The 24,104-nt window shown below is 37.4% G+C and overlaps 3 protein-coding genes across 4 annotated transcripts; 1 reads left to right on the top strand and 2 right to left on the bottom strand.

Annotated features, from left to right (window-relative positions):
- The first annotated feature begins 452 nt into the window (after window positions 1–452).
- Window positions 453–18,043, top strand: LOC111455999 (chromatin modification-related protein EAF1 B-like). The gene is made up of 23 exons (XM_023097680.1): window positions 453–772; window positions 5,812–5,965; window positions 6,070–6,124; window positions 6,248–6,342; window positions 6,442–7,912; window positions 8,021–8,140; window positions 8,286–8,441; window positions 9,020–9,208; window positions 9,507–9,587; window positions 9,892–9,949; window positions 10,045–10,517; window positions 10,630–10,683; window positions 11,376–11,433; window positions 11,516–11,709; window positions 11,800–11,853; window positions 11,945–12,025; window positions 12,158–12,295; window positions 12,418–12,534; window positions 13,314–13,402; window positions 13,577–13,789; window positions 13,896–14,268; window positions 15,309–17,033; window positions 17,424–18,043. The coding sequence occupies exons 2-22, from the start codon at window positions 5,880–5,882 to the stop codon at window positions 16,950–16,952; spliced, it is 5,799 nt and encodes a 1,932-aa protein (XP_022953448.1). The 5' UTR covers window positions 453–772; window positions 5,812–5,879; the 3' UTR covers window positions 16,953–17,033; window positions 17,424–18,043.
- Window positions 18,044–19,884: 1,841 nt separating this feature from the next.
- Window positions 19,885–20,922, bottom strand: LOC111456208 (putative SERF-like protein). 2 transcript variants are annotated; one of them, XR_002712715.1, is made up of 3 exons: window positions 20,824–20,922; window positions 20,345–20,455; window positions 19,885–20,169 (listed from the first exon to the last, which is right to left on the bottom strand). XR_002712715.1 is itself a non-coding variant. In XM_023098017.1 (3 exons), the coding sequence occupies exons 1-3, from the start codon at window positions 20,560–20,562 to the stop codon at window positions 20,079–20,081; spliced, it is 231 nt and encodes a 76-aa protein (XP_022953785.1). In that variant the 5' UTR covers window positions 20,563–20,688; the 3' UTR covers window positions 19,885–20,078. The 2 variants fall into 2 exon arrangements, 1 of the variants encoding a protein (XP_022953785.1); XM_023098017.1 differs by lacking the exon at window positions 20,824–20,922 and adding an exon at window positions 20,534–20,688.
- A 700-nt stretch (window positions 20,923–21,622) lies between these two features.
- On the bottom strand, window positions 21,623–22,986 carry LOC111456507 (histone H3.v1-like). Its single transcript, XM_023098396.1, has one exon. It carries the CDS (start codon window positions 22,740–22,742, stop codon window positions 21,636–21,638), a length of 1,107 nt encoding a protein of 368 aa, XP_022954164.1. The 5' UTR covers window positions 22,743–22,986; the 3' UTR covers window positions 21,623–21,635.
- Window positions 22,987–24,104: the final 1,118 nt, after the last annotated feature.

Raw genomic sequence — 24,104 nt, 5'->3', positions numbered from 1 at the left:
ACCAATGTTTCCCATTTCTTTCAATAATAAGTAAACATCCAGACCTTAGTCAATAATTATGTCCATATTTGTGATATTCCAAGTAGTTGTTATAATAATTTAATTATGTGATGCATTTTCGATGCGACGATATATGACTTTGAAACATAATTTATATTTGAACGAAAGCGATGTTTTTAGAGACATGAATAAAAATAAAATTTCAAATTTATAAAAATGAAAAAATTAAAATAAATATAGTTAAATGAATTGTAAATTAAGGTTATTAATTATAAACATATCCCACTTTAGATTGAATTTTTTATTTTTTATTTTATTATAAACTTTTTAGAATTTTCCTAAAATGAATATTTTGAGAATAAGAAAATAACGAGGGATGAAAATCAATAATAATATTATTTTTAATTAAAAAAAAGCCCAAAATGGATACCCATATTTTCAAAGGCCCCCTTCTTCATCGTCTTCTTCATGTTCAGCCCACTACTCGCAGAGGTCGCATAGTCCCCCATTTTCAACTCCATCGAAACCAACCTCGACGTTGGAGACTCAGTGTGACAGAAATTAGGGACAAATAGGGTTTCTCAACGATGCTTCGGGACTGACATTTGCAGGGACGTGCTGTGTTCTTGGGCAATTTTCGTTCCATTTTAATTCAACCAACGTTTTCCCTCGCACAAAACCCTAGGGCAGACCAAGCTGAGGGAACCAACTCTCTGGGTTCTCCAATATACCTCTCCCAGCTTCCAATTTCTTCACTCTCTTCGAAATTCAGGTGATTATATTATTGCTTCCTGGTTTTCGGTTCAATTCTTGGAAACCCTAGAATTTTAAATTTCGGGATTTGCCAGGGGTGCAATAATTTTGGGTCATTCTACCTTAGGGGTTTTAATAGTTATATGATTGTGCTTCGTATGTTTTATGCAATGTCGAGGCTAGTGTTGCAACCCTGTTGATTCATGATTGATAGATACGGGGACGAAAATTTGTCGCGTTTGATGAATATGTGTAGCAAATTCCATTGAATTTCTTCGAATGGGAAGTTTATTGTTTCTGAGGTTTCATTTTATCAGTCATGGACACGCACGTTTGGAAATTTGCAAGAAAAGCAATTGCAGCTGGCATGCGTTAGCGGGCACTGTAGCTGGTTTTCATATTCCACGTTGCTCGTGTAACCTTACCTCTAAAGATTTCATTTCGTCTGTTTATTCAGTTTACTCGTCATATAGTTGGTGCTGCCGATTCTGGTTTCAGAGTATTCCAGCTTTGCGCAACTCGTTTTGTGTCTGTGCATGCTCTGTACTGATGTATGTCTACTTTTAGCTATTTGAAGCAATGCCGTCATGCTTGGAACTGCTCAGTCGGGTTTTGTGATTTTGCTATGTGTGGGGTTCCTGTTAGAGGGTAGATATCTCAAGGTTTTGCCCAAACTAGCTTAGTAAAAGGATGGAACACATTATAAGGATGAGTCTCATTGTAAATATTGGAATTTAAGTGTAAGCTTGTCAGGTGCCTATTTCCAATTCCATGGTTGGCCTAGTAATCATTAGGGCCAATTGAAAAAGTAAGTGGCTTAGGGGGATGGGTTTGATCTTGATGGCTACCATACCTAGGATTTAATATCCTGCGAGTTTCCTTAAAAATCAAATGTTGAAGAGTTAGGTGGTCTGTGAGTTTTCTAGTTTAATCAAGGTATGCTTAAGTTGACATGGACATGCATGAATATCGGTAATAAAGAAAAGATAACTATTTTCTATTTAAAATTTATGTAAAATATATTTGATAAGTGTTGACTAGATTTCCAAGAACAAATAGAGGTTTGAGCACTTGTTCTGTTAGTAGGAGCATCAGCTTTGGAATCATTTTCAGTTCGTTTATTGTCTTGATAGTGGTTGGGATTCAGATTTTGGGATCAGAATAAACCTCTTTAACCGTAGCTTTATGTGATGGAAAATAAAGATGTTCTCCATAAGGTGGTTGAGATCTTAAGAAACCAGTTATTTGTATGAGAGTATAGTTCTTCAGCACTTGAAGATTTCCTTGAATTATGACTCTGCCGATATGCCAATATGTTAATATTGTAGCTATTTTTGGCATTTTTTTCTTTGGTCGTCTTTGATAACCTTAGCAAGTGCAAAAATTGTTGGAAAAGTCGTTGATGTTTAGAGGTTTCTCTTTAGGATTGGCAGAAGGAAGATAATAGCTGTTTAATTCACTCCTTGCCTTGATTAACATGCTTGGAAGGGTCATTTCTGGTACCATTAGCCTATAGCAATTGGCATTTTCTTTCCAGTAGCAATCTAGTTTTTTCTGTGTTCAAGTCAAGCAAGAAAGCCAAACTTCAGGTTTTTGTTGAAATTTTCTTATCCAGATTCTTCCTCTAGGCTGTGCTTTTCCTTGTTCTACCATCAAGAGGAACAAGAAAGCCAAAAGTGAGGCTTCTAGGGACTTCGATCAAGGAGCGTTCTTTGTCTTGAAAAATTCTATAGATTCCGTCATTCCAAGTTTAACACTTCCAATTATATCCTTCTTGTGGATGATTGTTAAATATTGATTGGTGATAAGCTTACATGACCTTATATGGGATTCCTTTGTACTTCCTCCTGCTCTTTAAAATTCTAGTGTCGATGTGCAAGGCTTTGGAGAAGCTTATGTGGGACTTTTTGTGGGAAGTAGTGGAGGAAGGAGGTGATTCGCAGTTGGTTAGCTGGGCGGAGGTTTCGAAGCTAAAAGATTATGGGGGATTAGGTATAAGGAACTGGACTACTTGTAACAAACCTTGTTAGCTAAATGTCTCTGTCGTTTTTTGGCACTTATTGTGAGTAAATATGGTCCGTTGGTTTGGGGCACTTCCAAGTCTCTTTAGAGAGGTATTGTAGGATAACTTCCATATTTGTCTCATTTTTTCAGTTGCTTGGTTGAGGATTGGAGGGATACTTTTTTATGAGAAGATAGGCGTTGGGGATAGACCCCAATGTTGTGCTTTTCCTTGTTTTACCATTTGTCTTCGATGAAGTATGTTTCGGTGACTGGCGTTTTGGCTCAACTTGCCCCTATTTGGGGGCTTTGTCAGTCGTTATCTGATTGGGACATGAGGGATATTGTTTCTCTTCTTTCTTTATTGGGAGATTTTTCAGTGTTCTAATGGGAGAAAGGACTTCCGTTTGTGGTTCCCTTATCATTTGGAGGGCTTTTCTTGTAATCCTTCCTTTTTGTTTGGTCTACCCTTGTCCTTTCAAAATTTGGTTTATGACTTGATATGGAGGATGAAAATCTCCAAGAGGGTTAAGTTCTTTATTTGGCAGGTTTTCCATGGCAGGATTAATACCTTAGACAGAGTGTCAAGAAGGATACCTTCCTTGATGAGGTCGTGGTACTGCATTTTATGTTGAACAGCAACAAAGGACCTTGATCATCTACTTTGGAGTTGTGGTTTTGCATATGCTGTGTGTACTTGTTTCTTTGATGAGTTTGATTTTGTTCTAGCTAGACAATGTGACAGTAGAGAGATGATTGAGGAGTTCCTTCTTCATCCTCCTTTTAGTGGGAAAGGAAAGTTCTTGTGGTAGGTGGGAGTGTATCATTTTGTGGGGTCTTGAGGTGTGAGGAACAATAGAACTTTTAGAGGGCTTGAGCAAACTCCTTATGATGTTTGGTCTTTCGCCAGGCTTTAGGTTTCCTTGTGGGCTTCAATTATGAAGCTTTTTTGTAATTATGTGCTTAGTTTTATCATTCTTGACTGGAAGCCTTTCTTTTAGTTAGGCATTGTTTTTTGTATGCCCTGGCATTCTTTCATTTTTTCTTAACGAACATTTGGTTACTTCATCAGAAAAAGGGGAAAAATAAAACAATAGTGAATTGGCAACAATTTTGAGTTAGGGCACTTCAGGGAGGAAAAATCCAACTTAAAATTCATAAGAAGTTGACATTAATTTTGACGTGTCTTTCTCTCTGGTTGTCTTACTCTAACTTTCTACCAACTCACTTGTACCATGCCGTGTGGGTTTATTGGTGGCGTTTTAACATTCACTTATGATGAGGGTGTAATTGAAAAATATTAAAATTGAAGGGACTAACTTGACATTTTTTAACAATAGGGACTAAATTGAAAAATACACTCAAAAGTTAGGGACAAATACTGTCTTTTATCATTAATAATTAAATGTTAAAAAAAAAAGTGTTTTAACCCTATATTATCATTTTATCTTGAAGTTTAACGTTTTAAGACATTAAGGGTTTGATTGAAAACAAATCTATATGGGAACAATGAAATTCTTTTATAAGATTAGGGACACAATCATAAGAAAAAAGAAATATGTTTAGCCTCCATATTTTGTTATGAAAATCCTAGCCAATTGGATCTAAGAACCCTCAGAAACCCTTGCGGATATGCAAACTCCTAGATCACAAATGCTAAAACTCTCAAATCAAGTTGATTTCAACCCAAATGATTGTAACTCTTAGTAGTTCGATGTAACAACCTTATTGAAGAATAAGACCTTTGATCTAAGAACTCCAAAACGATAAGAAATCACCCTTAGGAAAAGTAATATCTGGATTACCTTGTTGATTAAATTTCTCAAGGCAATTTTTTTTTTTTTTTTTTTTTGAGATTCGAATCACTCCACAAGCAAGATAGATCAAGTTAAGGTTGAATGATTCTAAACATGCAACGTAAACTACATAGAATTACAAAGAAACTTAGTCTTAGACTAAAAGAAAGCACAAATGCTCTTTTACTACATTTTTTAAGTCAACAAAGACAACATATGACTTTATATAGCCTCAAAATGAACCCTATGAGACATTTCAAAAGTTATAACTTCTTATGTATTACTCTAATTAGTCTGGTAAATATAACTTAGAAGTAAATAAAAAATCTTAAAATTTAAAATACATTAATGAAATTCCATAAATCTAGGTTTTAATCATCATTTGTAACTATCCAAAGAATAAATGAAGCCCCAGTTGAAGTAACTTGAATCCATTGTTGCATAAATAAAGCCCTATTTAAAGTAGCTTGAATCCATTGTTGGATAAATAAATCTTGATTCTTCTTTTATTGTGGCATTAATTGAACTTGAGTTTGTTTCATTGTAATTGGAACATCAGTTTTTTTCACATCATCTTTGAAGTTCATATTTTAAGATTGAGATGTCTTGGTTTATATCATATTTAGTAATTTTGGAAGTGATATTATGCCTTTTCCTATTTTAGATGATACTGTAGAGAAAATAAGGAAGCGTCTTTTTTTTTAAATTTCTATTGTTGTATATCAACGCAATTGGGTAATTATGAAAGAATTGGCTAAACTATGAACCCACCAAAAGGCAATAAGCTGAAAGTTCCCACAAAAAGAATTTGAAATCAGTAAGGAAGAGCTATTCCATTGTTTTTCTTTTGGACAATTTGAGTTTATTCCAAATATTAGTTGTGGTGTTATCTTCATAACAGACATCTCTGTTGTTTTATTCTGAACTCTGCTAGTTGACAGACTGAGATGATGTGGTGATAGGAATGCTTTAGTACCTATATTGTGAGCTTTATCTTTCATCCTGGACTAATTGACAATGGTTCGCTCCACTATGTGTTATGTGCGTGCATTTCTATTGGAAATATATTTAAGTTACCATGTGTGTGCATTTGACTAGTTCCATATTGTGGTTGATGTCGTATTTTAAATGCAATTTAACCTTTTGAAATTTGATTTATTTTCTGATTTTTTTATTGTATTCTGTTATGAACTTTCAAGTTTTGGGCATTTTGCTTTAATGATTTTTGATGGATTATATTGATGAGAGGAAATTATTGCAGGTAATGATGCAGGAATGCATGGATGCTGCTGAAGCTCTGCTTTCTTAGTAAATGCTGAGGTTGATTCCATGGGAGGAGTTGATGGTGGAGTTGGAATTGGTTTAAATACCTCCCCACGCAGAGCAGCAATAGAGAAGGCTCAAGCAGAGCTTAGGTACCGATTTTCAATTTTTATGTTTACACATTTATTCAACTTTAGATAGTGCAAGTGCCAAATGTATAAGAACATAAAACAATTTTTTTGTGTGCTGATGACAGACAAGAGTATGATGTTCGTGAGGAAAGGAGGAGGGAACTTGAATTTCTTGAGAAAGTAAGCCTATCTGATATTTTTCGACACTGTTTTGTTGCATGTTCCCTCTATAATGGATTATCACCTTCTATAGAAAGATAAAAAATAGTGGATGTCACTGAAATCCTTTTCTTGCTTCTATAGGGCGGAAATCCTTTGGATTTTAAGTTTGGGAATACCACTTCTGTTAGTCAGTCTACTTCACTTGCTGATCAGCTTCCAGACCAGCTCGGTAATAGGTATATCTTTCTGTCTTCTACCATTGGGTGAAGTGTTTTTGCGTTAATCAACTGTGTTTTTATTTTCTTAATCCATGGTATATTCTTTGTATATTTCAGTGAAGCTAAGGGTAGTTTTGTGTTGACTGCTTCACCTCATGGGGACTCTGTTGAAAGTAGTGGTATACCGGGGCCCCCAACTACTTGTGAACCGAATAGTGCTGATAATCTTTTACTCTTGCGTGGTGCTAATGAGCCGTCGGGAGCAGAAAGGAACTCAAGACGCCCTAGTTCAAAAGCTACTGTTGCTCCATCTGAACAATCATCGCAGTTGGATGGGAGCCAAAATAACAAGGAAACGGAGGATTCTGCTATTTTTCGCCCTTATGCTAGAAGACACCGATCTAGATCAAATAGAGATGGTGGTAGATCCAGTTCATCTGATATAGTCCGGAGTCATGGTGGTAATATATTGTCTTTAGCAGCTCGACAAGAAGCACGGGAACCAAAGGGGACGGTACCCGAAATGTGCAATGAAAGAAACCAGGCCCTTTCAAATCCGAAGTCCTTAAGTGCAAATGGTGATATTTTAAAAATGGTAACAGATGATGGTCGGTTGGATATGGAATTGAATGGTACTCGTGATCTTGAGACAACTCCTGATACAACTACTGCCACAACAAACGGCAGTGCCCCTGAAAGCGAGTTTAACAATTCAGCTTCAAGATGCCCAAAGGGAAATTTGCACAATCAGCCATGTCAAGTCATTGCCCAACAAACACGTACAGGAGTGGGTTCTCAGGGACCTGACATTGTTGGAGAAGAAAGAGAGTTGGTCACAGGCGTTGTTGAACACCCGACTTCTGTGTCTGCCACCAAAGTTGAAAGTGAAAGTACATCTGCTGGTGTACATGGGTGTAATGAATTGACAAAAGAGACTAAAATGCCTAATGGAGGTCAAAATGGAAATGTAGTATTAGGGAAAAAGCAATTAGATTTGGTGTCTTCTAGCAACAGAAGTAGACTAGGTGTAGATGTAAATATGGATATTGATATATGTAATAATTCGAGGAAAGTTGATTCTATGAGAAATTCTATTGAGAAGTTACCGAGTTCCGATCAAATATCGTATCAGATTGGTAATGAAGGGATGCTGGAGAAGGAGGTCGTGGCTTCAGACAGTACTCCTGTTTCTCAAGATGACCACAATGTTAGTCATCAGAACATCTCTAGCAATGGCTCTGTCTTTCGAGATGGTAGAGACAGTCATACTAGTAGTCCCAACTTACATAAGGAGATCCATATTGTATCTGATGCAAAGGAGTTGGAACAGAGTGGCAAGAATGAACTGGCAATTGATGAGAAGAAGAATACTGTCTCAGGGGAAGATTCTAAAGAACGTAAAGAGAATATTTTCTCAGTGCAACCTGAAGTCTCTCTAGATTTGTCCAAAAATGAGATTCGGGAGCATACTATGTCTGGAAGGAATTCTTCTGCTTTATCTGATGGTCAGGGTTTTTCTGGTCGTGAGTCGACACAGGCAGACAAGGCTTATGAAGATTCTATTCTGGAGGAGGCAAGAATAATTGAGGTTGTCTCTCATTTGTCTCTCTGGGTTTATTTGCTTGCTGCATAGCATGGAATTTTATAATTAATTTCTTAGTAAGTTCTTGAGGTTTGGCTTTCATGATGCTAACAGGCGAAGCGCAAGCGGATTACAGAACTATCTGTTCATACACAACCATTAGAGAATCGGCGGAAATCTCACTGGGATTTTGTGCTAGAAGAAATGGCATGGTTGGCTAATGATTTTATGCAGGTAATTTTATTGGTCTAAGGGATATTGAGCCACATATATCTGCAGAGTTAAATTAATTGTTCTCATTTTAACATTATGCATGAAAAATCCACTAGAAAATTTATGATCAGTTGCATCATCTAACATCTGTTATCTTTACTTACAGGAACGTCTTTGGAAGACAACTGCAGCTAGTCAACTATGTCACCATGCAGCTTTCTCAGCTCGATTGAGAAATGAAAAACAGAAGAAGTGTGAGAAGATGAAACAAGTTTCTCACTCCTTGGCAAAGGCTGTAATGCAGTTCTGGCACTCAGTTGAGGTGCTTTTATATAATGCTTCAGAGAATTTTTTAAAAATCATGTGGTTTATCTAAAATCTTGGAAGATGGTAGTCTCTCAGACCAAGTCTGAAAACTCCCCATTGGGATATGAACTAGAAGCATTTACTGCTTTCTACTTTTGTAGAATTCATCGACTATTTTATTTAAAAATCCTGTTTACTACTGTAGTTCATTCAAATTTTTTAGCTGCTCAATTTTGTCTTTTCTTCTCACATGCAGTCTCCATGGTTAGCTTATTTGCACCTTTTATTTTTTTTTGTATTTCTTGTAACTAAAGACCAGTACGTGCATGTAACATCTATACAGTCGGTGTCTATATCCCTTAATTAATGACTATCAATACGTGCATATCTTTACCCATAGATCTATGATGTAATACATGTTTTTTTGATGTGGTGTATGGTATGTGTTCATTGTTTTAATTGTAGCGTTTGTCCTATAAGCAATGTAATTTGATAGTTCAGTAGTTACAAAACAATGATTCTTTTTTATTGCTTTGTTTTTAACATGTTTTTTTATTATCTTGTTGTTATATGTGTGTCACAATGATATGCCAGGAGCCAAGTAAAGAGTTGGAGCTGCGACACCCAAAGATTAGGATCTCTACATCTCTGAAGGAATATGCTGGGAGGTTTTTGAAATGTAACGGTTCTCTTTGCCCTCAGCATGCGGAAGCACCAAAAACCCCTGACAGGGTATCTGACTCATGGCACCTTGAAATGCCACCGGAGGAAAAGCTGAAAGAAGTATGGGCTGTAATAGTTGATGATTTAGCTTTTCTTTTTGTTACCACATTTGTGCACATTATTTAGTCTGGCGTGTTCTTTAATCCTATCTCTCTCGCATATGGATGTCCGTCACTGACATGTTCTTACACTATATTTTCTTTAGTGTACATCTGTTTTTTGTTTTATCGTTCACTTTTAAAACCATGGAATATGTTTCATGTATCTTGTCTTTAATCTTCTAACTTAAGAGGATGCTAGAGTAGCTCTATGATTGATCATTTGTGAAATATTAATGTATTTATCTTTGACATCATAGGTAAGCCTCTTTTATACAATTCCTATTGGTGCAATGGATACATATAGACGATCTATTGAAGCTCTTCTGTTGCGGTGTGAGGTCAGTATCTCTACCATTACTGTTTGTGGATGTTGATGTGATGTCTGTCTTTTCCTACCCAAAGAGAGGGGACTTGAGGATGACAAATAAGTCACTTCCCTCTGTTTCTCGCTTTTTTTATACAACTACTGTTTGTTTGTGAATAACTGTGAATTTATTTTCGTTACTTAAAACTATGCCATTCCTTTTTTGTTTTATGGATTGTTTCGGAGTTATCAATACAATTTTTTAGCAACTTAATTCTCTTAAGTTGATATTTAGACATTTGGTAGTCCTTGCTCATTTGTTGAAATCAAATTTGCAGAAAATTGGTAGTTGCATGCAGGAAGAAGTTGAGACTTCATTGTATGATACTTTAGCAGGTAATGCTAGTAGTTCATGAATTATTATTCATTCCTCGATGATTGATGTTATATGATTCCGAAGTTTAAGTTTTGAATTTTCTTTTGATGTTAAGATACTGCATATGATGAGGACGGAGAGGCAGGCATGTATTTTGGAAGTAGCAAGTCATCCAAATTTGTGCAAAAGAAAAGAAAACACTCCATTAAGTCATACAGTGGGAGACAGTATGAAATGGGAACTGATTTGCCTTATGGACGCGGTGCAAATGGGACTCAACAGTCTATGTTAATAGGAAAACGGCCTGCTAGTCTTAATGTTGGTCCAATACCAACAAAAAGAGTGCGTACTGCTTCGAGACAAAGGGTTTTAAGTCCATTTAGTGGTGGAGTTGCCATGGTTTTGCATGGTCAGGCTAAGACAGATGCTTCAAGTGGAGACACCAATTCTTTCCAGGATGATCAAAGTACTTTACGTGGCGGATCGCAACTCCAAAAAAGCATGGAAGTTGAGTCAGTTGGGGATGTGCAATATGACTCTGCAGAAACATCAGTAAAATATAAGAAGAAGAAGAAAGCAAAGCATCTGGTATATATAATCTCATATATTGTCACAAATGGTTTCCTGCTGGTACAGGAGTACCTATTCTCGTTTTTATTTCTCACTGCTGTCTAAGTTGTTCAAATCAATATGATTGCAGGGGTCCATGTACGACCATAGATGGCAGTTGGATTCTACCGTCTTTAGTGAACCAGTGAGTTGATGCTCTTTTTCGTTAAAATTTTGTTACTCTGGCGTGAAGATGCTTTTTCCCCATCTTATTTTATTGATCGTGACTGTCGTTAAATGCTCCCCACCCTGTCCCGACTAATGTGGAGATTCTGTGCTAGTTCAAAGTTAAAACTAATCCTAGGAAACTTGAAGAGATCATGGCCAAATGCCATGAGGGAGCATATTAGGTTAATGTGAATCAATTAATCTCATATCAACAGTATAAATAGGCAGTTAAATTTGAAACCTTGCTTTGAAGGTTTTTTTAGATATTGTATATGAATTAAAAGTATGGAGTGAATTAAAGCTGATCATCCATGCAATGCACTGTGGGCTATTGCAATTGGTACAGAGTATTACCTAGTCTTGATATTTTAAAGATTTTTAGGGGCTGAGAAACAAAATGTTTTTGATGTATGTTTAACTCAGAAATATTTGTGGGTTTCCTTTCCCTAATCTTCTCCCCGGTCTGAGGTTAATGTATGAAATGAGGTTGCATATGGTAGAGGGTGTTTAACAGTGCACGAGTAAGTTTCATTGTATATCCTAAAATTTAGTACAATTTACAGTCTGTTGTCAAACGTGAGCTTTGGGTTAAGATTATTTTATCTGTTTTGTCTTGTTTTGTTACATATTTGGATATTGACCATATTCATGGTTCCTTATAATTTGCAGAGGGATAATTCCAAAAAGAGATTGGATAACCATCATTTTGAATCCAATGCAACTAGTGGTATTTTTTTTTCCTTCCCTCATTTTTTCTTAGTTTTTATGATTTTTTGTATTAACTTGTTACTTGTGCACAATCTTTATAGGGTTACATGGGCAACATAATGCCAAGAAGCCAAAGTTAATGAAACAATCACTTGATAACACCTTTGACAATATAAATCCAGTGTCTGGATCCATATCTTCTCCCGTTGCTTCCCAAGTCAGTAATATAAACACTAATAGAATCATTAGATTGATTGGTGGCCGGGATAGGAACCGAAAGGCTAAAGCAGTAAAGGTACTCTTAACCTTTGTTGGTCCCGCATATTAATTTTAATTCAGGAACCTGTTCTGATACTTTATTTTTCAATCATGGAATTCTTCGTAGATGTCTGATGCACAGTCAGGTTCTGGAAGTCCATGGTCACTATTTGAAGACCAGGTATGTACCTTACCTTTGATATTCTTCAAAAACATGCTATCTGCATAGTTGCATCTACTTGAATAGTTGATATGACTCCTGTTTATCTTAGGCACTTGTTGTGCTTGTACACGATTTGGGTCCAAACTGGGAACTTGTGAGTGATGCCATTAACAGCACACTACAGTTTAAGGTAAAATGAAACTTAGTTTACTTCGTTGCATTTGCTAGTTATCAATATGTATTTGGGTTCCTGAAGACTCAAACTTCATCTCTATTTGTTTTTTTTATTGGGTGCTCGTCTTATTGTCTTTCAAAATATTAGTGTATTTATCGCAAGCCTAAAGAATGTAAGGAACGTCACAAGTTCGTGATGGATAAGAACTCTGGAGATGGGGCTGATAGTGGAGAAGATTCAGGCTCATCTCAGCCTTATCCATCTACATTGCGAGGCATTCCAAAGGCAAGTATTCACTTTTTTTTTTACACGTGCACACACAAACTAGAAAAAAGGTTGATGAAACAAAAGGGTGAAGTAATATTGGAACATGTCCCAAGTGTCACATTGCTGGTTGGTTCTTGCAGGGAAGTGCAAGACAATTGTTTCAACGTTTACAGGAACCAATGGAAGAGGACACCTTGAAGTCGCATTTCGAAAAGATTTTCAAGATTGGGCAAAAGCAACATTATCGGAGAAATCAGGTTTGTTGGAATTTTCACATTATCGAAAAAGCAACATTTACTTGAACTCCACCAAGAAGCCAAGTGTTGTATACTATAAACTAAAGTATCATCCGAACTTCTTATATTAGATTCTAAGATTTTGCTCTTTCTACATCGACCATAAGGTGGCTTTCTACACAAACTCAAAGTAGATTAGCAGTTAAAGCCACCTTATGGTCAATGGTGATCTTGTCTTCCCTCTCTCTGCTACTACTTTGTGCTTTAGTTAGAAAAGACATAGGTTGCAAGTATAAATGAAGATTTTCCTACTGTTCAATTACCAGTGCTAATCTTATGATCAGCCCATCTGAGAAGTTATTTATGACAATGGCCCATCTCAAAGTTGGCTGCGAAAAATAATTTTTCACAAAAAATGAAGAGAAGCACTACATCTTATCTAAAGGGAAAAAAGGAAAAAAAAAGGAACATTAAGCATAAATGGTAATCTTCTCTTTCCTGTTTCTGCTACTACTTTGCACTTTAGTTGGGAAAAACTCAGGTTGCAATTATAAATGAGTTTTTCCTACTGTCCAATTTCTGGTGCTACTGATGAACCCATTTGAGAAGTTATTTTTGACATGGCCCGGTGGCCTGTCTCAAAGTTGGCTGCCAAAATGGCTTATGGGAAAACATTTTCTGTGAATAGTTATACTTTGTTATTACCTTCATGTTGTAGGACATCTTTTAAAATTTGTAATATTACCTATTTACTATTTGGTGTATTCTAATCTGTACTGCATGTGAAAAATGGTAACCAGGAACCTAAGCAAATAGTACAACCGCACGGATCTCATGCTATAGCTCTTTCTCAAGTTTTCCCGAACAACCTGAATGCAGTGATTTTAACGTAAGTTTTATTGAATTGAACATATTGGATAGTTGCATTCTCTTTTCTTACCCTTTTCCTGATGTTCTTTATTTGAATGTTCCGTGGGTAAAATTGATATACTAATTTTTCTTATTTTGTATTTTCTCAGACTAAAAATAACTTTTTTTCCCTCTTCTATCTGTTTGGATGAAGGCCACTTGACCTATGTGATGACACGACAAGCAGCCCAGATGTTCTTCCAGTTGGTTATCAGAGCCCTCATGCCAGTGGAATATCCATAACAAATCAGGGTTCTGTAGCAACGGGTCTTCCTAACTTGGGGGTGAAGGCTTCCTTACAAGGGTCTTCTGCAATGGTTCAAGGAACTAGCTTAAATGCAGTTTCTGGTTCACTCAACAACATCAGGTATTTTGCTATCATTATTTTAAAGATCCCAATCGTCTATACCTTCGAAAAGCCGCTTCAGATTCTCTAATCTCATGATTTCCTCACGACATAATATACTTTGCAGGGATGGTAGATATAGTGTTCCGAGGACGTCACTGCAGGGGGATGAGCAGAAAAGAATCCAACAATATAATCAAATGCCGTCTGGGAAAAATGCCCAGCAATCTCACTTATCTGTACCTCTGACTCATCCGGGAAATGAGCGTGGGGTCAGAATGTTACCTAGTGCAAATGGTTTGGGCATGATATGTACAATGAACCGTTGCGTGCCTCTGTCCAGACCAGGATTCCAAGGAATGGCCTCATCACCTGTGTTAAATTCTGGGAGTTCCTCCAGTATGGTAGGGATGTCAGTTCCTGCAAATATACATACTGGTGCTGGTTCTGGCCAAGGAAATTCAGTGTTGAAACCTCGCGAGGCATTGCATGGAATGCGAGTAAGTGATGAACTTTCATTGATTCTAGATTGAATGATATGCTTTACTGTCTTTATATGACTTGTTCTGGGAATTTAAGCCATCCATTGCACTACAATCTATTTGTGGCCAGCATTGGTGACAATTCATACCCAATGTCATATTGTTAGAAAATATCATGATGGGCAGTGCAAGGCGTGCTGCGGTGCAAGTGTGCATACTGCAGTGTACTTTTTCGCCCTATCTTATTTTATTTTTAAATTTCTAATTTCTATAATATAAAGTGCCTCTTAAATACTGATAGGAAATTTCCGTGTACTCAGTTTCTCCCAAGAACTCTATATTCTTAAAATTTTCAATAATTTCATGCTCTATTTTTTAATTATAAAAAAGTTATTATGGTTCTCAATGTATAAAAAAGTTAGATTTAGCGTGACTTAGCTTTAAGAAACACTGATCATGAATCATGTTGCATCTCTTATTTGCATCTCTTATTGAAGCTTGTGATTTTCAATTACTAGAAATTCCTATAACCTTGTATAGATCAGGTTTTTTTTTTTTTTATTAAGCTTTCTGAGAGTTCTTTTTTTTGGTCTTTGCATTTTATTTTTGTAGTTTGGTTTTCCACTCTCGGAGTTTTGCTCCAGAGTTGAGCTTTGGTTTGATGGGTCCTTTTTGTTTATTAAACCTTTCTCTTCTTTTTGTTTTCGCTTTATGATCATAACTGTTTTCTGGTTCTATTTTCTTTTTCACTCTCTTTGGGAGTATCTTTTAAACATTTTTTTTTCATTATAGCTATTAGAAGTTGTTTGTTTCTTGATAAATAAAAGGGACTATACCCGATCGTCTTATCCTAGTTTTCCAATTCGTTGATGGATATTTCTTTGAACTGCAAAATCCAGATATCTTTTTAAATTTAGAACTCAATTTCATGATTAGTTGGAAATTGTTGAGATTAGTGTTTATTCTGAATCATTTCTCTTGTCTCTCATAACTGTCAAAAAATAATTATTTTGTAATTTTTTCACCTTGTATCTAATTCTCACTATATTCTGTTCTAGCCTGGTCAAAGTACAGAGAATCAAAGGCAGATGATGGTTCCAGAGCTTCCGATGCAAGTCACCGGGAACAACCACAGACCATTAAATGCTTTAAGTTCTGCCTTTCCAAATCAGACAACACCACCATCTATTCCTCCATATCCCGGTCATCTCCAGTCGCAGCATCAAATGTCCCCACAACAGTCGCATGCTCATAGCAGCCCTCATCATCCACATCTTCCATCCCCAAATCAGGCCGTTGGTCCACAGCAGCAGTATGCGATGAGGTTGGCTAATGAAAGGAAGCTGCATCAACGGAGGTTCTTGCAGCAGCAACAATTGCAACAAAAACAGCAGCAGTTTTCTACATCAAGTTCTCTAACTCCACACGTCCCACCACAGCCCCAACTTCCTATGACCTCTCTAAATAGCCCGCAGGTCCATCTGCAAACTTCATCACAGCAGGTCTCTTTGTCACCGCTAACCTCATCGTCCCCAATGACACCCACATCATCACAGCAAATGAAACATCACCTCCCATCTCATGGTTTGAGCCGGAACCCGGGAGCCAGTGGGTTAAACAATCAGGCAGTGAAGCAAAGGCAACAATCTGCCAGGCATCATCCTCAACAGCGACAGCAGGTTCAGCCTCAACAGCAGGCTAAACTTATCAAGGGAGTAGGAAGAGGAAGCATGCTAGTGCATCAAAATCTCACCGTTGATACTAATCTTGCAAATGGTCTTAATGTAACTTCTGGTGATCAACCCACCGAAAAAGGGGAGCAGATCATGCAGTTGATGCAAGGTCAAGGATCATATTACGGATCTGGAGTAAACACAGTTCAACATTCAAAACCATTAGTTCCTCAGTCATCAAACCATTCTCAGATAAAGAAAACTCCTGTTTGTGCTTCTGGACCACCTTTATCAAAATCAGTTTTGCAGATGCCAGCCCATTCTGAGAAAAGCTCTCAAGGTCAGGTTCCACCTGTTTCCTCTGGTCACACGTTATCAACTTCACATCAGGATGCTCCTGCATCAATAGTAGCTTCAAACCACCCGCCTTCACAGCCACCTCAAAAGCAGGTGAATCAAATCCAAACAAGTTTTGAGAGATCTCATCAGCAGAGCTCTCAAGGTACCTCTGATCCAAGAATGAAGGCTCAGACTGATGTAGCTCAAGCTGACCAGCAACCACATAAGCAAGCTTCTCAGGTAGGTACGGATAAAACAATGCCTCAAACATCTTCCACTTCAACTGATACAACACCAATTACTTCTGTTTCTCAGTGGAAACCATCTGAACCTGTGTATGATTCTGATGTACTGAAGTCAAAACCTCAGTTGGGGTTGATTGGTAGTTCACCCCTTACTAACTTTACTGGTGGTGAGCCAACACCCAACAACCTGGGAATGGGCCCTAGGCAGTCCTCTCGTGCCTTACCTTCTCATGGACATAGCGCTGGGCTACAGTGGCCACAGCAAGTTCCATTGCAGCAATCTCCAAATCAATTTACCCAATCACAGCAGCAAGAAAAGCATCAAGACCCCTCATTGTCCCAACATCATCAACCTGTGCAACAGCAAGCTCAGCATCAATCACAGCACAAGCAAGCAGAGCAAGGTAGTTTGTATTTGAAGCCTGAAAATGCTAACATGGAATGAAGCAATCTGGTGATAGGGTAGTGCCGGTTCATTCTCTGACGGGGATTCGGTCAGCATGCACTCTGTAAAGGCAGTGTACAGGTATTATGACTATCCATCTCAATTATTACCATTAACAGTCTATTATCCTAGTGTAAAGAGAAGGAAAAAAGAGATGGCCTTTTGCTTCATATCATGAAAGAATAGGCTTGCATGATTGAACAACTCTTCCTTCCCTCTCAAATGGTCGCAGGTTACATTTTAATAATTATTTCATCAGGTTGTGTTTGTTTGTTCGTTTTTCTATTTGATTTTTTAATAAGAAACCAAACTTTGCATGGAAGAAACAAAAAGTGACTTGTGTTCGAAGAAACGAAGTCCCAAAAGGGAGGAATGCATGTTAATAATTTTCTGGCTCAAAATCTTGTTTTTTTCAGACACATTGTAGGGTGAAGAACATGGTTTCCTTATTTATTTTTATTATTTTTGCAGATGAAGCAGGTTAATTATTCATGATTGAGGGCTTCGCAAGAGAGGAAGTGATGGAACACTTTCGACTTCACAAATTGAGGTTTTCATATGGGATAAATTGTCACTCTATTCATGAGACCCATCCCTAGTGCAGTTCAGGCGATGTCCTTTACCCTTTCCTTCTCGTTTTTCTTGAGGTAAAAGTGAAGATGGGAAGGATGATATTTCTCCCTTGTGATTTATGTATATTACCACTGGCCTAGTTTTGGGAAGATAGAGACAGATGTAGAGGTACGTGTACAGGGTCTTGTCTTTCCTTTCTTATAATTCTCTATTTTTCCGTTGTCTTGAGGTTCTTCAAGTCACCCGTCCTTTTATTAGAGGGTCTCATTCCTTTTGGAGTTGATAGATTAGTGCATGTATTGACATTAATAACGATTAAGAGGGTAGAAATCCTTTCTGAGAGCAAATGCTCCTTGGAAAATTTTGTGAATATTAGGTTTCTGGCGTCTGCATTGTCAGTAGTGCCTTTTAAACTAACCATCTATCAGTCAATGTGCATCTGTAGAAGTAACATATTATGTAATGGTGTACCCAATTTTATAATGCAACAAGCTTCAGTGCCGATCCATTTATTTTGCCAGTCTAGAAGAACCCTTCTCTGTACCCCTCGGCTGCAACATTCTCTAACCTGTAGTCTGTTTAAGATGTCATTTTCTTTTTCTTATCTCTTCTAATTCATTTTATTTAGTAAGTTCGATGCGGCTGCACAGCAGTGAGCATTGTAAAAATTTTCCGTTCATTTTAGATATGAGACGTCTAGGAGATAGTTTTGCTCACAGTTATAGTTAGCTCAAGCACGAGGACCTCGAATCTATTTAGTGTGTTTAAATTGTCCAAAGAAACAAAATACACTGAAGTCTGGGATTGAACGGCTTTCGTATGGTTCTAGAATTACGATCTGTAAAAGTTCGTATGTAGTATTAATGGCGAGTTTCAGTTTGAAGTCCGGGCGTAAATTCTAACTCCATAATCCTGAGCTACACAAACTTCACTCATGAAGTCAAACACCTCTTAAGTGATTTAGAAAACAATTGTAATGCATATTAGAAACCATCTTTTCTACTGAAAAGGATTGGAATGTGCGATGTGTGACTTACATTTACCAGGTCTCAGGCCAACTGCCAACAAGCCGTGAAGTGTTTCTGTAAGAAACAGTCACAATGACTTTGGTGCTTTGTGGCATTTACTCTGTTTCTTTAGGGTTTGGCCTTTGGTTTGTACGAAGGATTCAAAGCTCTTTATGTTTTGTTCTACCGACTCTTTGACTGATATTCATTTGGATTGGTTGTGCTTTGATGGGTTTTTGCCTATGCTGGTGAGGAAGCCATTTCCTGAAACATTGTTTCAGACAGCCAACTGTTCCATTTTTACTGCCCAAATGATGAGCATTCTTTATTTTCTTTTGATCTTTAGTTAATAGTTTGAACCCATTTTGTTTATTCTTATCTTCAGATCTATGAACTGAATTATATTTTAATTCCACTCCCAATGATCTAATGCTGCAGAATTGGTGTCTGTCAATGGCTATCAGAAGTAACTTTGATCTACTTCAAGTCCAATTTCTGTAATTTGAGGCAATCTCATAAGTTCCAATTGTTCAAGTTAGGCTCTTGGATTTAAGTAAATACTTGTTCAAAACCCGATCTTTCTTGAAATTAAGAATGGATTGTAAGTTGTCTCAGTTTTACGCCCACTTTGTTCTAATTATGATCGTCATTTATCTTAAATTTAAAATTTTATGAATTATCTAGACACTTTGTGAGAATAGTCTATCACCATATCTTGTGTTTTAAATTAAAAAATCTTTAGAATAATTTTTCTTAATAACTCTAATCTTGCCATTACCGAGAATCATTTAAACTTTGTGTTTAAAATACTCGAATAGACTGGGTATTCACCTTATCAATATCTCAAATCAACGACGGATTTTTTTTTAGTGCCTAAATAGGGCACTCGATTCGGACCGAACCTTTTTTTTGTTAGGCTACTATTCTCTTGTTTTGTTCCTTAAAAGTAATGGAGTAAGATATCGATTTCTCAATAAGATCAACCTTTTTGATTACATGATGTACTTCTCTGAAAAATATTGGCGCACATGTAAACGAGGTGCTCTACCAATTGAGCTATAACCCTTTTGCTTGTGATATATGTAGATTATTTCTTATCGATGAATATTCTCACTAGTAGTATAGACAAACTTTTTTTTTTTTTTTTAAACGTGACAACTCACATTCCTTATTTACTATTCTATTGTTCTTTGCTGACCTATGGAGTCTTGCCTTGTAACAAATCGGGCATGTGCTCTAGCCCCAATATCATTGGGCATTCAATCATCAATGTTTACAATCATCGAAAGTAAATTGACACAAATCTCAACGAAGTATCATAATAAATTTAAAATAAAAAGTGGCCAATGGAATTGCAAGAAATTGACATCATTTTCATTCAAATATGAAAAAGTTTGCAGAGAGAACAAGCATTTGAAGCCCAGCAAAAACTACAAAAATAACCATTCAAAAGCAGAGTCAAACTTTGTTCTAATGCAAAGGAATCCACATGATGGATGGATTTTACCATAAATCTTCTCCTATTTACTCCAAATCGAATCTGCAGTTACTTAATTTTACCTCCGCCGCCAGCGTTGATTCCTCCGGCAGCCATTGCAGCTTTTCTCGCCGTCTTCTCCTGAAGAGCTTTTGCATCCCTGAACACAAATACAACTCCATCCATTCAACTTCCCAAATTCTCACTCCAAAACAGATTCTGTTCCAATAAGACTTCTTTTGGTAACTAATTAATTTTTGTTGTCAATTTTTGAAAATCAAGCTCATAAAAGTTACTTAAGACGAATTTTGATAACTAAGAAAGAGGAACGAAACCTTTCGCGTCGCTGTTCAGGCGTCAAGCCGTCGTTTCTCGGTTGCTTGGTCTTGCTTCCAGCCCTAGCTTGAGCCCTTTCTCGATCTCGATCTCTCTGGTTTCCGCGTTCGCTTCAGTTAAAGACAAACAAACATAAAACCACAAAATCTACTACAAAATCACTCTATATAAACTCCATTAACTCTAACCTATTTCGTTGCCTAAAATCATCGATCATGAGCAGGATTTGAAGAAATCACAACAAAGAAAATTTCAAAAACAAAATTACAAAAATCCTCTGATTCTACTTCTCCTCTGTTCATAAAAGAATCAAAAAACAAAAAAGAAACAAGGAACGAAAGGAAGGATATGAGACATGGTAATGAATGTATGTGGAAATCGAAAGAAAATGAGAGAAAAATGTTAGAAGAGAATGAGATTTGAATGATGCGAGTGGAGAAGGCGATGGATATAAAAAGGAAGAAAAGTTGTGCGCTACCACATCTCAATGGAACTCTCCAGAAGAAGCCCACAAGATTCCCCGCCTATCTGCTTGGATCTATAAATAATTCATATACAAAGCTTAGTACCAATGTCACTTGTCTAACCCATTAACACTTAATTATTCACATTACCTGTGCTCTATTTTTGAGCTGGTCTGCGGATCGTCGTCCAAGGTCTCTATCCAAATCCAATGGAAAAAATGGGATCACTAGTTGAGAATAATTCTGATCTAGTTCATGACCCCTATTAGGTCTCTATCCAAATCCAATGGAAAAAATGGGATCACTTCTTATGGACTAGTTAAGAATAATTCTGATCTAGTTCATAACCTATTAGATGTAAAAAGCCCAAACCCAGGAATCAGTTAGATATGATACAAGATGGATCTTGTTCTATCGTTGATCAGAGATTTCTCTATGAACAATAAGAATTGATCCGAACCCAGGAATCACTTAGGTACGATACAAATTTTTAAAGATAAATTTTTTAATCCTGTTTCAAAAGTGATATGTTTGGTACTCAATTGTTCATTGGTTGGTTCCTGTACAATATTTGATTTATAAAGTAGTGGTATACCTTAAGTACTAAAAGGATCGAGGTGTGTGAAAATATTCAAAACGAGCAACCGTGAATCTTAATCCAATCACTTTTCAAGTATTTGAGGATTGTGTTACTTTTTTATAGAAATTAGAGTAAATGAAGGGTACGCGACAGAACCGACTTAAAAGAATTGAAAGAAAGTCATTACTTATACCGACTCAATTATAGGAAAAAAATATATATATATATATATATTTGGAGGGAAAATCAGAAGATGTCAAGAATCTCCAAAATAAAGCCATTGCAAAGTGGACAGTTCCCTCTACTCACCCAAAGCTCTCTTGAACACAGCCTACAAAAGGTGTGACCACAGGGGATAAATGCCGCCCCTTTATAACGCACCATGCACACGCAGCAACGCCGTTCTGCTCCCCAGCTGTGTCCTCCGCCGCGTTTGGCTGTGACCTTATGATGAATTTCTTCTTCTTCCTCTTCCTCTTCTTCCTCTTCCTCTTCTATTCTGTATCTTGACCCTTCCAACCCCATTTTCCTGTCCGTTTCCTCTAACAGATCCATAAGTGACATCCTCACCGGCGCCGCCGCGCTGGATTCTTGTTCTTCTGGTTGTTCCTGTTCTTCTTCTTGTTCTTCTTCTTCGTGGGCGGTGCTTTCTGCGTCGGCGGCTTCTTGAGCCACCACTGTTTCTCTAGCTGACATCGATCTCTCCATTGCAAGCGCAGCCGAGAGACGGCGCGGGCCGTCACGCGCTGGATCAGACAAGTCCGTGAAACTCTCGCTCCGTTCTAGGGTGAATCTCGTCGAGCTGTGCCGCGACATTTGTGGCTTTTGGAGACTCCGCCTACTGCCGGAGCCGGAAGCGGTGGAGGAATTGTTGTTTTCTGGAGAATCGTCGGAATTTGCAGCCTCGGACTTTGGCCTCGCGTTCAGGCTTAACCGCGACGAGCTCCGCCGTGAAATCTGCCGGAGAGACGGGGCGGCAGCAGTGGTGGTGGTGGATTCCGACGATTCTTCTTCGTTTGGCATCATCTCCGCCGACGAAAAACTAGGTATACGAAGCGAATTCGGCGACAGAATTTGAGATCTGAGATTCAAACGAAGGCGATCTCTCAAAAACTTCCAAGATTTCCTCTCTCGGTTATCAACAGGAGATATCCCAACGTCGTCTCTTATAATATCGAGCAAAGTCCGGCCGCTTAGTCTCACAGCCGGCGAAGGGCTCGGCGAAGGGCTCGGCGAAGCTCTGTTATGAATGGTCAAAACGTCGTTGAGTGTCAAACCACGGGCGAACTCTCTGCCATCGCCGACCGCTAACATCTGATCGTAAAGCGTAATCCTCCGCCGATCACCTTCCATAGATTATCACAAAGAACAAAAACCAGTTAAACAAGAAAAGAACAAAAAAGCCCTAACTCTTCAACAAGAAGAACCATCCAGATTTCATCGCGAAAACAACAAAATTATTCCATTCCAAACAACGGAAGCATCAAATTCCTTCAACAGATCCGAAAACAGAACAAAGAAAAAAAAAATCTAAGAATCTGAGAAACAACAAGGAAGAAGAAGAAGAAGAAGAAGAAATTGAGAGCTTCAAGATCTCTGCAACCAAAGAATCATTATATATATATATATATAATCGAGATTGCAAGCTTCTTTATGTACGAAACTGAAAAGGTTGAAACTGAAAAAGTTAAAACAGAAAATTAAAAAAGAAAAAAAAAGAAGGCATTGGATACCTTGGCGAGAAGAGTATGAAGAACAGTAAATTTGCAGGAAAAATTCATCATTTGTTTTTTTACCGTGGGATTAATTAAAAAGCATTCCTAGAAAATCAGAAGGAAATGGGTTTCAAATTTGAATCAGAAGTTACCTTTTTAGTGTAATTATTTGTGTTTATGTGAATAAAACTTGATTTTTGTGAAGTGGAGCGGTTATTGTGGGAGTAAAACGTGTTGCTTTCATCCCTTCATTTCAGATTAACCATAACCATTTTTTATTTTTTAAATTATTCTTATTCCTATTAATTAGAAAAAAACAAAACACATAAATTTCATAAATAAAACCTATTTTTAGTCCCTATAATTCCACTTTATTAATATTTTGACATATATGAACATAAGAAGGAATGGATTGGACTGTAAGATCTGCACGTAAGTTGGCTAATAGAATAAAACATTATTAATAAAAACGTGGAAACCTCTCCCCAGTAGATGCATTTTAAAACCGTGAGACTGACAGTGATACATAACGACTTAAAAGCGGACAATATCTATTAGCAATGGGCTTGGGCTGTTACAAATAGTATCAGAGCCAGACACCGGGCGGTGTGTCAGCGAGAACGCTGGCTCCAAAGGAAGTGGATTGTGAGATTTGATTGGAGAGGAAACAAAACATTTCTTACACCCTTCTTATAAGGGTGTGGTGTGAAAGTTTCTCTCTAATAAACGCGTTTTAAAATCGTGAGGCAGACAGCAATACGTAACAGGTCAAAGCGGCAATATCTACTAGCTATGATTTTGAGCTGTTACAAATGGTATCAGAGCTAGAGCCGAACATGAGATAGTATGTCAAAACGCTGGACCCTAAAAAATACTAGATTGTGAGATCTCACATAAATTAGAGAGAGGAACAAAGCATTCCACATTGGTTGGATCGAGAGATTAGTAATGGCACTTTGATGTCAATTACCTAATTACCACTGTCTTTAAAGTAGGGTCA

The sequence above is a fragment of the Cucurbita moschata genome, unplaced genomic scaffold (assembly GCF_002738365.1).
Source record: "Cucurbita moschata cultivar Rifu unplaced genomic scaffold, Cmos_1.0 Cmo_Scf00018, whole genome shotgun sequence".
Taxonomy (NCBI): domain Eukaryota; kingdom Viridiplantae; phylum Streptophyta; class Magnoliopsida; order Cucurbitales; family Cucurbitaceae; genus Cucurbita; species Cucurbita moschata.
This window is presented reverse-complemented; position numbering and strand designations above follow the sequence as displayed.

Bases quoted from the DNA above. Each gene is read 5' to 3' on its own strand.
- LOC111455999 (XM_023097680.1), top strand. From the start codon at position 5,880: ATGGGAGGAGTTGATGGTGGAGTTGGAATTGGTTTAAATACCTCCCCA. The intron at 8,141-8,285 runs GTAATTTTATTG...CTTTACTTACAG, and splicing joins TGGCTAATGATTTTATGCAG to GAACGTCTTTGGAAGACAAC. The intron at 12,296-12,417 runs GCAAGTATTCAC...TGGTTCTTGCAG, and splicing joins CATTGCGAGGCATTCCAAAG to GGAAGTGCAAGACAATTGTT.
- LOC111456208 (XM_023098017.1), bottom strand. From the start codon at position 20,562: ATGATCGATGATTTTAGGCAACGAAATAG. The intron at 20,456-20,533 runs GTTAGAGTTAAT...CTTTAACTGAAG, and splicing joins GATTTTAGGCAACGAAATAG to CGAACGCGGAAACCAGAGAG. The intron at 20,170-20,344 runs GTTTCGTTCCTC...ATTTGTGTTCAG, and splicing joins CCTGAACAGCGACGCGAAAG to GGATGCAAAAGCTCTTCAGG.
- LOC111456507 (XM_023098396.1), bottom strand. From the start codon at position 22,742: ATGGAAGGTGATCGGCGGAGGATTACGCTTTACGATCAGATGTTAGCG.